The sequence below is a fragment of the Helianthus annuus genome, chromosome 7 (genome assembly GCF_002127325.2).
Source record: "Helianthus annuus cultivar XRQ/B chromosome 7, HanXRQr2.0-SUNRISE, whole genome shotgun sequence".
Lineage (NCBI taxonomy): Eukaryota > Viridiplantae > Streptophyta > Magnoliopsida > Asterales > Asteraceae > Helianthus > Helianthus annuus.
In genome coordinates this window covers 87,702,978-87,719,338 of record NC_035439.2, presented here as the reverse complement: position 1 = coordinate 87,719,338, position 16,361 = coordinate 87,702,978, and the positions used below count along the sequence as shown (strand labels likewise).

Genomic DNA, 16,361 nt, shown 5'->3' with positions numbered 1-16,361 from the left:
TTGGTTATTATTTGGTTCAGCGTTCATATGTAAACTCGAGTTTTAAATACGAATAAAATCAAATTTCGAATTGGGCATAAAATTTGAATACGAGTTCAAATCGAATGAGTCAAATCTAAATCGAATTTGAATTCAAGTAAAAAATAAATAAATATTCAAAAGTTGGTTATTCGATTCATTAAACACCTTGGGCAGTGTTGTATGAATCGCTAGACGCTAGTCGGGCGGTGGGGTACTGTCTAGCGATTAATCAGGATTAATAGGGATTAATCGGATCGAGATTGTTATATTTAGTTTTTAGTTATATATACACACACACATTTTTATATGTAGTTTTCTAAAGTAGACATGTTTTAAATTCCTCATAACCCATTCTTTTAAGTAACTAGAAGGAATTTATAAGGTTTAGTCGAAATGTGGCCGGCGTCTCGCCAAAATTTGGCCAGAATAGGACCGTCATTGACCGCCTAGCAATTAATCGGCCATTAATCGGTGAACCTCCGATAGTGATTAATCAGGATTTTTACAACCATGCTATTGGGTTAATGTTGCCTTGCTATTATGATGATTATCTAGTTTTGCTATAATGTCATGATTAATATATGTCCTGTTTGCTACCCAAAACAATATAGACGACACTAAAGTTTGAACTTGTAAGACACAACGAACCTTAAGATGAATCCATCACACTAAAGATTTGGGTTGTGTATGCTTGCATGCTCACACCAGGAGTGGTATTGTGGCAACTAGCAACCGAGTTAAAAACACGCTCAAAAGCCACACGCGTGAGCCATGAATTACTTGATCATTGTTGTTACGGACGAGAAAACACATGCATAAATGGCCAACAATCATAGATATACACAATTTAACTAGCCTGTTATTTAGGGCTGGAACATGATCTGTTACATCTATGTTTATGTCCATAGTAAAATCTAAATCAAAGCTGGTCCATTTGGGTTGAAGCATAAGAACCTCCGGTTAATAGAAGGCTCACCCACAAGTAGAGATGCACAAACCGGGGTGTTTTTTTTTTTATTTTTTATTTTAAACCGGGTCTGGGTTTGGTCAACAAAGTCAAGAACCGGGTGGGGTAGGAACCGGTTCCACGTATGTTCGGGTTTTTGACCGGTTTGGCCTGTTTTTTTTTTCCGGGTCTTGACTGGGTAGAGGTGGAACCGGGTCCGGTGGTTCTGGTTCGGTTCCTTTTTCTAAGCCTGGGTTTGGACCTGGTGTGTACCCGCGGGTCGGGTAGGGTAGGAACCGGTTGGGTTCGGAAGCGGGTTTTTTTGTGCATCTCTACCCACAAGTCAACAACCAAGAGGTGGTTCCCTCTTTCTCTAAATTTCTCTATGCTATTATACACATGCATATTATCTTCAATGTGGCATCGACTGACTTGAGAGTTGGGTGGGAGTGTCTACGAGCCTTTAAGCCCATGGACCCTATAAAGGGTTTCTTGTTACTGTTTGTATTGAGACATGAGAAAAGGAAAATGACACGACATACACACCAACACTGATTCGCCGGTTTCTCCTAGCGTTGCTATCTGAGTCCTTGTCACCAACGGTGCAGTTTTTGGTAGCAACAATCCATGAACGCGTTGCTTGTAATATAGTCCTCGTATACCACTATCGAACAAGGTTCACCTATATGTGACTCGTGGTTTCTTCTTTAAAATAGCATGTAATATAGTCCTCGTGTACCAACGGCGTGGTTTTGTAATATCGCCCCCTCGATAACTTATTACATTATCATTAGCAATCTAATCATACTCTTAATTTCAACCATTGTCCACTGTGGGAGCTCGAGTTCATGAGGAGGGATGCTATATTTACACACCTTGGTACCACTACGACACAGGCCCTTTGGTCGATAACTTTTACATAACCGAACGACCATAAGCCAATTGAAATCCAAATAAGATCGTCTACTTGCTGCATTCTCGACTGGTCACAATCCTAACCCATCATATATAATCCCTAAAAACATTTCCCCTAGAATTTCCACACCAAGTAAAAAACCTTAAACAAACAGAAGAAAATTTTGTAATTAACCATAGTACCAAACTATCTTAGAGAAAATGAAGCAAACCAGGAGTACAAATGTAAAATAAAAACAACAGTTATCAGCCATCCTAAGGTAACATAACATACTGAGAAACATTCTGACAACACACAGCCACATTTCCTAATAAACATGCATGTCTTCAAACCTGTCTCCAAAGCATATCAACAATGTCCTGTGGGTAACTGTTACTGCTCTGGCCAACAGGGCTCCAGGGGACCCGGCTCGAAGACTCACTCATGCTTCCAGACACCGGGTTTGCTGGAGCGTTCACAACTTCTGCTTCACTGCTACCTCTTTCTTTTGACCGTTTTCTGCTTGATGGATCAAAACTACCAAAAAACACCTGTTTAAACCGTGAAACAACCATTGCAGGTATTAGCGATGTATCTTTATCTATATTTGAGTTTATCATACATATTTTATCACATCTCTGACTTGTTTTATGAACACCTATTTGTTAACATTTATTTTCTTGTATTATCGTTATTATAAAAAAAAAAAAAAAACTACTGAACTATAATGAACACAAAAACTTTCATGATTCAACACCAATATCGTATTCTATTTTTTTTTGTTTGTTTATGTAATTTCAAACGCATTTAACGATTCTGAAGACCAAAGATCCACTGAAACCAACTGTGGGAACAAGATGACCTTATCGTGTTTTCGTGGCTTGTTAAAGAATATTGAACCTGCCATGGCAGGAATGTCTACATGTCTACAGTTAACAAAGGATGAAGATGGGAAAGATATTGACCCAATTGTGTATCAAAAAATTATAGGCATTAGACAGCCTTCGCTATTTAATCCACACTCGGCCAGACTTGAGTTATGCTGTAGGAGCTGTGAGCAGATTTATGCAGTCCCCAAAACATAGTCATTATGCAGCAGTTAAGCAGATTTTAGTTGGCTGCTATCGGACAACTCGTCGACGATAGAGAAACTTCATTGGTTTCTTTGTGGTCTTGGTGCATCGTTTGAAACATTTTATACGGCTATTCGGGCTGCTACTCCAGCTCTAGCATTCAAGGATCTCCTTTCCAAAGCCAAAAGCCATGAGATGTTTCTCAAATCCTTACATGGAACTACTTCTTCTGCTGTTGCGTTTAATGCACAGCATCATCGTTCCTCTCAGCAGCGCGGTCGTGGTCAGCCCTCTGCTCGTGGAGGTGCCTATCGGAATTCGCATGGCAGTGGTGGCTCTGGGGCAGGTCGTTGACCTCCTCAGTGTCAGCTCTGTCGCACCAATAGCCATTATGCTTTGGCTTGCCCATCTCTACACACTTATGCCCAGTGGCGAAGCTTGGCAATGAAGACGGGGTAGCAGCCCGAAGGCTCTAGTTGTTTGTTTAACATGGACCGAAGGCTCTAGTTGCAAAGCATAGTATTTTAAATAAAGCTTCTTTTGAATTATGGCATAATCGCCTTGGATGGTTATTTGCAAAAACTTGGTGCTTTGCATGTTGCTTCTTTATTGCCAAAACCTATTATTTGCAAATCATGTCAACTCGCTAAATGTCACAGGCTACCCTTTGAACCAAATCCATTAAATCCGTTAGATTTAATTCACTGTGATCTATGGGGACCCACGCCTGTTGGTTCTGTGGATGGTTATCGGTATTATGCTGTGTTTGTGGATGACTATTCTCGTTTTTCATGGCTATATCCTTTGAAATCAAAAACAGGTTTTTATTTTGTTCTCAGTGTCTTCATTAAGCTTGCTGAAACACAATGCTCACGGAAAATTAAGGTCTTTCAATCAGATGGTGGTTCTGAATTTGTTAACCATAGTGTTCGTAAGATTTTGGAAGAAAATGGTATGTTTCATCGACTTTCTTGTCCGTATACACCGCAGCAAAATGGTCGGGCAAAAAGAAAGCATCACCATGTTGTTGAAACAGGCCTTGCTATGTTATTTAACGCCCATGTACCGGCCTCTTATTGGTTTGTTGCCTTTTTCTTCAGCAACTTTTATTATGGTCAGGCTCCATACTATGGGGATTTTCGAGCATTTGGTTGTCAAGTTTTTCCCTATTTAAGGGATTACTCTCCACATAAACTTGCACCTAGAAACATCCCATGTGTTTTTATCGGCTACAGTTCACAATACAAGGGTTATAGCCTATAGGTGCCTTGATCCAACAACCTCTCGTGTTTACATTACGAGACATGCTCGTTTCAATGAAACTGTTTTTCCTTTCTCAAGACACTTGGCTTCTATAGACACTTCCACCTTAGAATTGTCAAGCTTTCATGAGGAATTTCCTGGGCCTAGCTTATCTACTGCTAAAACAAATTCAGTTCCAACTCCTTACCCTCCTGGTGCCCCATGTACTCTTTGCAAGCCCACTCATGTGGACTTTCAGGCCACAAATGGGTCTGACCAGAATCCACCTCACACACCTCCAACGCTGCTTACTAGCCCACTGACCAGCCCGCCAACCACACCGCCTACTACCCTACATACCAGCCCACCTCCCACACCGCCTAACAGCCCACCCGCCACCCGCCAATCAGCTCACATACTACACCAGCCCATGCCGCTTCTTCAAGCCCAATAAACCAATCCTCTGGCCCACCCGTTCAGCCCTCACCCGCCACCCAATAATCAACACCCTATGGTTACGAGAGCTAAGTGTCACGATCCGCCTAAATACACAACTTTCTTCGTGAGTTCTGGAAGGTTCCGAAACACTAAAGATGCGTCTAGGGCTGCCCGGAAGTTTTCGGAACAGCCTACAAGTTGCTGGAACATCTTGGCACCATCGGAAGACTCTAGATCAGCCAAGAATACTCTTGAATGACCATGAAAACACTTAGAAGTCATGGATATTTTGAAGGAACCCTCTAGAATTCAGCTCATAAATATCCTAGATATTTGTACGGAATTCTCTAGTTAAGAATTCTCTAGAACTAGTATCAACTAGTATAAATAGGTGATGAAGGTCTCTTTTTGAGATCACCCCACATGACCCCTCATAACTCATTCATAACCCAACTTCTTGTAAACACTTTGTACTTGTAACTTTGTTCAAGTAATACATAACCATCTTTGTTGTAGTATTGCACTACAAAATCATACTTGTGATCCTCACAAACAAAGACTTCTGCTGCTATACATAACCAAACCCATCCAAAAGGCTGAACTTAGAAGTATTCTAAGTGCCGCACGAGAGTCCAAGAATAACTCCGTGACATAAGGCTGACATCTTTAAACCCAAACACAAAGCTAATTTTGCCACCTTAACTACGCATACGCTTCATAGGGATCTTTATGCTGAAACGCTACCACAGGGTTTAAAACAACCACTAAAAGTCCAAATTGGATGGTGGCCATGCATGATGAAATTGAAGCATTACGGCACAACCATACATAGTGTATAGTTCCTGGCCCATCCAATGCAAATGTTGTAGGTTCCAAGTGGATCTATCGTCTCAAATATCGTTCTGATGGTTCTATTGAACGGTATAAGGCTTGCTTAGTTGCGCAGAGCTATACTTAGGTATCGGGGCTTGATTATTCATATACTTTAAGTCCGGTTGTTAAAGCCTTCACAGTTCGAATTGTGCTCTCTCTTGCGGTCCTAAATAAATGGTTCTTACATCAATTGGATGTAAAAAGTGTTTTTCTCAATGGGAATTTAACTGAAACAGTTTTGCTGATTCAGCTTTTCCTAACTTCCAGGTTATGCTTATGTTGATTCAACTTTTCCCAGTCATGTCTGCAAGTTATCTAAGGCTCTCTATGGATTAAAAAGGCTCCTCGTGCTTGGTTCCAACGCCTTAGTTCCTTTCTTCTTGCCTTTGGGTTTTAATGCAATCGTGCAGACACTTCTCTGTTTGTCTACCGGCATGGCTCCCATCTTATGTATCTTCATGTGTATGTTGATGATCTTATTCTTACCGACATCATGAAGATACTACTATTGCTTTTATTTCTCATCTTAATCGAGAGTTTGGCATTAAAGATCTTGGAAATCTTAGTTATTTTTTGGGTCTTAAAGTTGCCTACACGGGCAACGGGTTGTTTTTGTCTCAGTCTAGATATGCATGCCATTGATATCCTTGCCTGAGCCGATTTGCTTGAATCTAAACCGGTAAGCACTCCTCTTGCCCCGCATGAATCATTTACTTCAGATGGACCCTTATTTGTAGATGTTACTCTCTATCGATCTAAGGTGGTTGCTCTTCAGTATTTGACCATCACACGCCCTAACTTGTCCTATGCTGTGAATCAAGTGAGTCAATTTCTTCATGCTCCCACCGTTATGCATTATCAGTCAGTCAAGCGCGTTCTCCGTTATGTTAAAGCACAACTATATCCTTTGAACTGCATTTCACTCGACCACATCAAAACTCAATCCTTGGATATTCGGATGTTGATTGGGCTTGTTGTCTTGAGACTAGATGCTCCACCTATGGTTATTCATCTTTCTTGGTGGAAATTTAATTTCATGGAGTGTCAAGAAACAACCCACTGTCTCATGGTCTAGTTGTGAGTTGGAATATCGTGCTATGGGCCTATGGCAAATACAACGGCTGGAATAGTTTGGGTTACTCATCTTCTTCGTGAGCTTCATGCACTGCCACTAGATCGCCCAACTCTTCTTTGTGATAATAAGAGCGCTTTGTTCATGACACAAAATCGGGTCTCTCACAAACGCGCGAAACACATTGATTTGGATTATATTTTATTTGCGAAACTAGTTTCCTCGGGTAAATTATATACCAAGTTTGTTCCTATCAATCGTGAAGTGGCTGACATCTTTACTAAAAGTCTACCTCGTGCTCAATTTGAACATCTTCGCGCCATGCTACGTCTCAGTCCTCCATCATGCCGATTGAGGGGGGATATTGGATAATCTTGAAGAATATATTGTATTTATTTTTTATATCTTTTATATTTGTTAATCTCCTTAATTAAGGGAGTGATTGTTGTAGTTACTGCCTATATATTTTTAATCAAAGAATTGTCTCATTGTGAGGTTGAACCATAATTCCTTACACTTGTCAAGGGCTTTGGTTAAGAAACCTGATCAGTGATTTAAAGGGAGAAGAGGCACAAAAGATAAAGCTTCTTGTTGATAGCAAGTCAGCCATAGCACTGTTGAAAAACCCTGTCTTCCACGAGAGAAGTAAACATATTGACACTAAACATCATTTCATTCGGGAATGTGTGGAACGAGGGAAAGTTTGTGTGGAACATGTAAGTGGCAATTTGCAAAAAGCTGATATATTAACAAAGCCACTGCCCCGTGTCAAGTTTGCTGAAATGAGGAGCCTTGTCGGCATGACAAGCCTACACAAAGATGTCAACACCACAGGGGAAAGTGTTAGCCTAGTGTTGACCGAGTCTGCAGGAGAATTACGTTGCATGGAAGTGAACGTTGGAGTCCTTTGACCAATAAAAGTGTGAAACACTGATACGAACCAAATCGTTATCAAATGATCCAAAGAAAATAGAGGGAAGCTTGATAGAATATTTAGAGAGAATTCAGATTAAGTCATATTTTTCATTCCCTTAATCTAAATACATATGGCTCCTATATAGCTTTACAGAAGCAATAGGAAATAAGCAAAAACAAAAAGAAATATAATAACTGTTGGCAAATGGGAAGGTGATGTGCATGGTTTTTAGAACATGGCACATATCAAACACCTGCTCAACAGGAAATTAGTTAATATAAATATATATTCCTATTTAAAGTTTCGGTAGCTGTTTATTTTGCATCTCAATTAGTAAAAAGAAATCTGTAATCATTTCGCTAGTTTTCAAGCTTCTAACTATTGAATAAAATTGATTACATTCGGCTATTTTGTTCTTGGGATAATTGGTGTAAATTCAATATTGTGTAAAATGTTGTAATGGTTTGTGGTGCTTGGCCTGCAGTTTTGTAGGTTTTCTAGTTGTTTAATGAAATTTTCCTTTAAAAAAAGAAAAATATTCATCATATCCTCAGTCAATCAGTCTCCATTTGCACAACTGTACATTAAGGATAGCCTTTATTGTGTTTCCTTTTATTTTTCATTGCAAGTCTGTATTTATAATCTTCCCTTGTACCTTTGTTTAGATGAATCAATATACAAGAATATTCTCTGGTTATCATTTGATAATATACTATTGTGTTTATCATAGAAATTCTCTCTTTTTTATTTTATGAACACTTATTGGTCAAGAGTTTTTAGCATTTATTTTCTTGTATCATCTCTGTTATATAAAGAGATACTTTGAACACAAAAACATTCAACACCAATATTAGATTGTATATTTTTACTCAATCTCTTTCAACAGGGTTTGGTGGTGCTTGGTCCAGAACACAAAAAAGGGTGGACAAACCTGAACTGGTGATGCAGCGGTTAGAACCCCAGCCACGTTGCCGCCTAACGCGTAACCATCTGGGCCGGCGAGTACCACAGTTAATCCACATATTCTACTACGTTGATTGTCGTTCTCAGGCACTCTAAATGTACCAGAAAGAGAGAGCATCTCAAATCGTCCCTATACATGTAATGTACAAGTAATAAATAAGGATGATCAAAGTGGATGCATGACCTTGATTTTGCATAACACGCGTAATTAATCTTTGATATGGTTATAGAGCAATATCAGACATGTAAAAATGACTACTTTCGTGATCTTCCAAAAAATAAATGCATTCGAAATGAGTTCCAATGAATTCTATAGAAGAAATATAGATGTTGACGCATACCTCATAGGTGACAGTTCCGCCAATTGTTGCCCGTTGTTCAAGTCTCACCTTTGATATGACACCAGTCGCCGAAAGAATGCACAGAGCTCTTGTACTATTCTGGGATGATGCCCATACAAGTTTTTTCAATATATCCTGTATATAAAAAAGCTAGGAGTATTAAAAAAAATCTATGAATTGAATTAAGAATAAAACTCACTTAAACCAAAAAGAGTAGAGAATCATGAAAGTAGTCTTTTTTGAAGTGTGTCATACCACTATAATCAAAGTTGAACAATTTCTCACATAAATATATAAATTATTTTTACTTGGCAAGTTTTTGGTGAAATATATAAATTATTTTATAAAAAAAAACTATGAATAGAATTAAGAACAAAATTCTCATAAACCAAAAAGAGTAGAGAATCATGAAAGTAGCTGTTTTTCAAGCATGTGATACCACTATGGTCACATCCAAACAATTTCCACTTAAAAGGCATAAGATACGTGAATCTTTGATCGCGTATACAGCCTGACCCTAATATTTTCAATTTTTACAACTATGAACAAGAAAGTAGCCGTTTTCAAGCGTGTGAAACCACTATGATCAGATTTGAACAAGTTCCCACATAAAGCTATAAGATACGTGAATCTTTGGTCATGTATATACCTTACTCGACAGACCGTAAATATTTTTTAGTTTGTACAACTATAAATCGAATTAAGAACAAAACTCAAATAAACCAAATAGAGTACAAAATCATAAAAGTAGCCATTTTTCAAGTGTGTGATACCACTATGGTCATATTCGAACGCTTTCACACATAAAGCCATAAAATACATGAACCTTTGGTTGTGTGTATAGCTAACTCGCCTAACCCTCAATGTCTTCGTTTTGTACAACTATGGATATAACTCGCCTAAACCAAAAAGTGTGTGATACCACTATGGTCACATTCGAACAATTTTCCACGTTAAGGCATAAGATAAATAAATCTTTGGTCTTGTATATACCTTTTCAGCCTGACCCTAAATTTTTTCATTTTGTACAGCTATGAATAGAATTTAGAACAAAACTCACAAAAACCAAAAAGAGTAGGAGAATCATGAAAGTAGCCATTTTTCAAGTGTGTGATTTCACTATGGTCACATTCAAACACTTTCCCACATAAAGCCATAACATTATAAGATACACGATTCTTTAGTTGCGTATATACCTTACTCGCCTAACCCTAAATATTTTCACTTTGTAAAGCACACTTAAATCAACACACAAATGCTATAAATATTCACAAATTAAATACATATTCAAGTCCTATATGGTATATGGTGCCACATATCACATTAATTTAAGTACTTGTTAACAATGAGAAAAAGTCTTATATGTTATATTCATGCCTAAACGTATAACCCATCGAAAAAGATGATTAATTTCTTGCTTTTCTTCTAAAAGATAAGACATTGTTAATAATGGAAGAGAGGGAAGAGGAAAGAGGGGCGGGTCTAATGTGGCGAGGAGAGAGGGTGAGTGAAATCCATCAAAACAGGCCGGTAAGAGCCAGGAATGTGGGAGGGGAAGAGAGAGCGAGGGAGGCTCGCCCATTGAATTTTCTTTCGGGCAAGCTGGTGAGAGGGGTAGGGGGCGCCGACGAGAACATGGAGATGGTCTAGATATAATGAAACATTAAAACAATCCAATCAAGATCAACCTATGAAACAAGATTAATTTTTTTTTTCCAAATAGAGCCCACCAAGAATAAAACACGAATGTATCTACATTTTCACACTCTAAAAGAACATAATACACAACATTCAAATTTCCTGAATTCATAGAGAAGTATCACAATGTACCTCTCCAGCTTTCACATCAAGAATGTGTACCATAAATCCTCCTGCTGGTGAACCTGAAGCAACAGGCTGTATTTTCTTTGTAGAACCAGGTGGTCTACCCCTTGGTCTCTTCACTAAATTCGGTCCTAGAGGCGAAAAGGCACCAGATTGAGCTGCAGCAGCCAAAGGCCTAGAGCCATCAATAGGGTTTTTCCTTGGCCTTCCTCTCCTCCGCTTCACCACATCGGTCCCTGCGGTCACCAAAGCATAATTACTGTCTCCAGGATCTACTCCTCCACCGCGGGTGCCGCCATTAAGGTTATCCTGCTGGTTGTAAGCAGTCGTTCGCGAGGATGCAGGTGGCAACAGATTTGTATATGCAACTGTTCCATCGGGTGCATATGCTAGTTGCATGTTGTTGATTGTCGAAGGTTGGAATGCCATGATTTGGTTTTCTGTCTGCTACAACCTTGCTATGATGGATCCTGTGATTTGATCGCAAAACCCTACTATAACTATACCGCTGCAGATCTAACATATTACACTCACTCTCATAATATCATATCAGCATTAAATTCAAAATGGTTTATTCCATTTTCGAAAATTATAAATCAATAGTTATTAAATGTTGTTTATTTCTTTGTTTTTTTTCTATCGAAAATTATAAATCACCGAATAATAGTTATTATAGGTCGACTTGATTAAATGTTGTTTATTTCTTTGATTTTTTCTAGAAGGATGCTAATATAATCTAATCTAATCTTCTAATCTTCTAACTTATAATAAAAGACTCCAAATAATGCCACATGACATTCTCTCCTTCAATCTCATAAATTTTATAAATTTCTTTTATTATTAATATTAACAATAACCAATATATAGATAGGGGATGATTCAAATGAAAACCACTTTTATTGTGAAAACTCGAAAACTAACTAAAAAAAGCCTAAAAAACACATAATCTTTTTTTCAATTTTTTTATAAAAATCATTGGTTTTTATATATGAAAAAAAACTTTTTTAAAAAAAAAAAAAAATTTTTTTGTAGTACACATTTTTTTGTAATAATACATATGTGTAGTACACATACACATGTTACACATGTGCACTACACAAATTTTTTTTTTTTTTGAAAATTTTTTTATATAAATAAAACCTGCAAAAATTATTATGAAAAAAAAAAAAATTTGGTATGTTTTTTTGGCTTTTTTAATTAGTTTTCGAGTTTTCACAATAACTAGTGGTTTTCATTTGAACCTTTCCCTATATAGATATCACTTATTTTTATTCTTATCTTTATCTAAAATCAATAAATAACTTCAATTTTGCAATTTAGATCCTTTGTCTTTTTTTTTTTTTTTAAATTTTTAACCTAAAGTTTTTCATTTTTACAATTTAATCCAACTCTTTTTTATTTTCAATTTTGGTCCACCATACTTTTCATCTTTCTTAAGTTTTTCGTTTCGTTCTAAATTTTGTGAGTTAACGCACCGCGACGTGCGTGCGTGTGGGGTTCAATATTTTTTCGTATATTTTTCCCGTTTATTATCATTAATATTATTATTATTATTATAATTATTATTTTAAAATTTTAGTAATTACATAGTTAATTATATTTGGGTATTATTATAAAATTTTATTTTTTATATACTTAAGTGTTTCAATAAGATAATACTTAATTTAAATAATATTTAGTTATAAAATATCTAAATAGTAAATTAAATTTAAATCTTTATTATAAATAAGATAATAGTTAATTTGGCAAATTAAATAATTTAATTGCATTAAATAATATATTAATTATGAAAGAGGTTTATTAACGTGTATATAAGTAGGAACCCGCGTGTTCCTGTGGAGCCGACAATTTGCAGGATGATACTTGTTCCTGTTAGTTAGTTAGAGACAAATTTATCGTTTTTCACTATCATCTACTACGTAACTTTTGTCTATTTAAAGAATACTTACACTTTTGCACCTAATCTTTATTAAACTTTTAGTTATTTAAAGAGTACTCATATTTCTTTAGTTTCAATTTTGAACCACCAATACAATGTCAGATTCTATTTTAGTGTTTTTCATCTATATCTCTTAAAATATTATGTTTAAAAAATCCGAATGTACCGTCATGACGTGTTTATTTTTATCAATGTTTCAAAGTAAATTTCATTGAGTACCAATGTATGAATTATAATCTACAAGTCATACATGCATCAATATACAAGTTTGAAAAACTGAGACAAAATTCTCCACATTGTTAATAACTACACTTTGAAAGTCTGAAATTACATTTTAATATGATGAAATATTTACAAATTTACCTAGATATTAAACTAAGCATTTAAATATACATCACATTACGAATTCAAGTTTTCATGATTTATCTGTACACATGAAAAAAGATGTTTACAGCTTTTTAAAAGTTTGCATTTTTCTGCATTTTATAAAAGGTGTTTTAAAAAAATGCTACTTTCCTTTATGTATCAAATTTTCGAAAATATTTACACAACAAGAATAGTAGCAAAATGAATGATGACTTTACCTATTTCGTTTTTGTCTTTACTGCGCGTCGGTTGTGTAGCTAATGGCTTTTCCAATATTAATGTCATATAAGAAAATTCGAAAACGCTAAAACAATAAATATCATATTGCTGTGTCGAATTTTAGACGATTTATTACCTTGTAAAAATACCGAATGTGTTACTTTATAAACAAAACACTTATTGAATAGAATAATAAAAACAATAAAGATATAATAACAAGTCAAATTAATTAAGAGGTTTATAAATGTTAAGATCATATTTAAAATATTATTAAAGCCACGAGGGTTGTTGAAAAAATTCAAATGAAATTAGAGAACCAGTTCTTCATTCTCAAGGCTTTTGAACCGTTCCTTAACTAGCAGCTCAAATGATTAGAATTAGGGGTTTAATACATTTTATGTACGTATGAACCTACAGTTTATGAACATGAATCAAGTAGTCCTTAAAAAACATAAGAACCTATAATTTATTGTAGTTAAGAGTGGAATCAGATTCATGAATGTTGATACACTATCTGATTATTCGTGAACTTCTAAAACTTAGTTTGACAGATAATAAAATCAACATATAACTTATCGGCTTTTAATAAAATAAATAAGCCGTCTACTTAAATTTAAATAGAATAAAACCACAAAGGTTTAACTTTCTACATTATTCAAACAATACGTAGACTCATTAGGTGTGATAACTAACTGACTCAAAAATGATTATTTTAGATAAATATTTGTTATCCAAACTGATAAACTCTATCATCTTCTTCCTTGGCTTCCATTAATAACCATAATAACAAGTTCAAATTGGTTTATGTATAAGTATGTAAATGTTTATGTATCGATTCGTATTTCATACTTTCTATTTTTAGCAAGCTTGTATTCGTATTTCATTTCAGTAGTTGTTATCTCGAGACTTTGATCATAATAGAAATACATTTTTAATCATACTTGTTTGTTCATACATATACATACGTGATACTTAATCAAACACAAATACCTATTTCATACACGAGAACCGAACCATACTTGGAGTATATTTTATGTACGGAACATTATTCATACCTAATCATACTAAACACATGCTTAAACATACCTTAAAATGCCCTAAAACACTGAACATATTGAAGAAACTACATAAATGGGCAAACAACAAAACAACAAGGATCAAAACACAAAAAACTGTCATCTGAGGGTCCTTACGGACTGCCAGGCTTGGGCCTTACAGTCTGCAAGCCCATCTGACGGGTAGAAATGCTGACAGTCGCGATTTGAGCATTAAATCCCACTTTTCCTCACCTTTCAACCACTCTAACACCCAACTAACTTCATTTAAACCAAAACCCTAATCTCCCACTTATAAATAAGCCTCCTCCACACTCTCCTAACCCTTTACACACTCTCAATTCACTCCCAAATCATTTCCAAGCTCTCTAATCTTGCAACTTTGGGTAGAAGGTTCTCTGAACCAAAAATGAGCTTTCAACTCACTTCTCTGATTTTCTTCACATTTTTCTTACTTCAATCAACTTGGATAACCTCTAAGGATGTTACCCAATGTTCACCAAGGATAACAAGGTGGTATATCACCAAACTTGAGGTTTAAAGTCAGATTATACTTTCTGTTTTTATAAAACTTTTACAACTTGTTTGTTTCTTGCTCATCTTGTGGAAATCTTCCACCATCCTTGTTCCCAACTAAACTCATGTTATGGGGCTTGTGTTATGGTTAATTTTCAAAAGATTAGAGGTTGATAACCTTAATTACTTTTTGCCTTAAAACATCCCAAGTGACGTACAAAGTGTTGCAACCAACTAAGCCTTCAACCTTCAATGTTGAAAGACTTGTGTTTTGGTTAGGTGTGAACAATGGAAACATTGGTTCTCCAACTTAGATTCCACCACTTCATTTGTTACTTAGCAAATTTGTTAGTCCATTCCCTAAGTCACCATACAAATTTCAAGAAAACAAAGTGAACAAACTACACCAAGTCTTCAAACATTATCCATGTTTTAAATGCACTCGTCTAGCTTAATCACTTGGTTGCCTTGGTGAATTAGGAGATCTTATTTTGTTCATATTCTTGACCAACCAAAGTCATCTATTAAATCAATGATTTTGTGCTTTGGCGAATCCATTTAATGAGGTTAAATGGATGGGATTCATCCTAACTCCTTGCACGACCATTACATGGTACTCTATGATACATATGACGATTATACAAACTAGATAGCTATAATATATATCCTGAAGGGGTAAGGTCCCAAAAACCTTGCTTTAAGTGTTTAGGGCCATACCATAACCTCGTCAACAAACCCTCTTTAGACCTTGCGTGACCGCGCATTGGTCCTACAAAGAGAACTTAAAAGGAAAAAATGATGATCAACACCTGCGCACCAAAAGGAGACTAACAAATCCTTGTACCGATCTCCATAACAGGTAGGATAAAAATCCTAACAAACACTTCCGCATAATTAACATCCAGACTTGGATAAAAATAACTTCTCTGAAACTATACAAAGTTAACACGAGGAAGAGTCACACCGGATTACAGCTGTATCCTTCTAGAAGACTCTATCATGCACCACTATTCGGTTATAACCAAATGGCCACGTGGCATTATCCCAGACTCTCTCAAAGTCACGATGATGGCACAAAATTGAAGAGAAATCTACACTTGCCCACTTTCCATGTGGCAACACCCCAACCTGTGACAACTGTCAAAATCCCAGGTATCCGTACAACCATTAAACCATGATTAGTGCTTAATGACTGTGCTGAATTACAATTAACTGCTTACTGATTATTGCCATATACATACATGTGCATCACATATTGCTTAATGTCATATCATTATTGCATGAGAACTTTATTGACTCAAATGATGCATTAAATACAGTTAGCACAGTTATCAGACAAATCAGAAATATGCTGACGGAGGTCAGTATATAGGCAGACAGTGTGTTGAGAAACTAAGTATTACACTAGTATAGTGTGTAGGAAAGTAAGGATCACAAAACTGCCTTCCTAGAGATAGTTTAAGTGCCGGAAAGTGCCTAAAACTCACACAAAGTGCCGAATTTAGCAAAAATCATCAATTATCAGCATTTAAACAATCTAATATCATGCAGAAATATGATTAAATGGTCCTGAATGCTTTCCTAAGTGTCGGGAATTAAAAGTGTCACAAAAGGGTACATAAAGCACACTAAACTGCATAGTTTAGCACCATAACGAACCGG

At 36.1% G+C, this 16,361-nt stretch overlaps 1 protein-coding gene across 1 annotated transcript; it reads right to left on the bottom strand.

Moving 5' to 3' along the window:
• Nucleotides 1–2,078: 2,078 nt before the first annotated feature.
• LOC110883466 (AT-hook motif nuclear-localized protein 10) lies at nt 2,079–11,124 on the bottom strand. The gene is made up of 4 exons (XM_022131206.2): nt 10,611–11,124; nt 8,781–8,915; nt 8,408–8,569; nt 2,079–2,413 (listed from the first exon to the last, which is right to left on the bottom strand). Exons 1-4 carry the CDS (start codon nt 11,031–11,033, stop codon nt 2,210–2,212), a joined length of 924 nt encoding a protein of 307 aa, XP_021986898.2. The 5' UTR covers nt 11,034–11,124; the 3' UTR covers nt 2,079–2,209.
• Between the last annotated feature and the right edge of the window lie 5,237 nt (nt 11,125–16,361).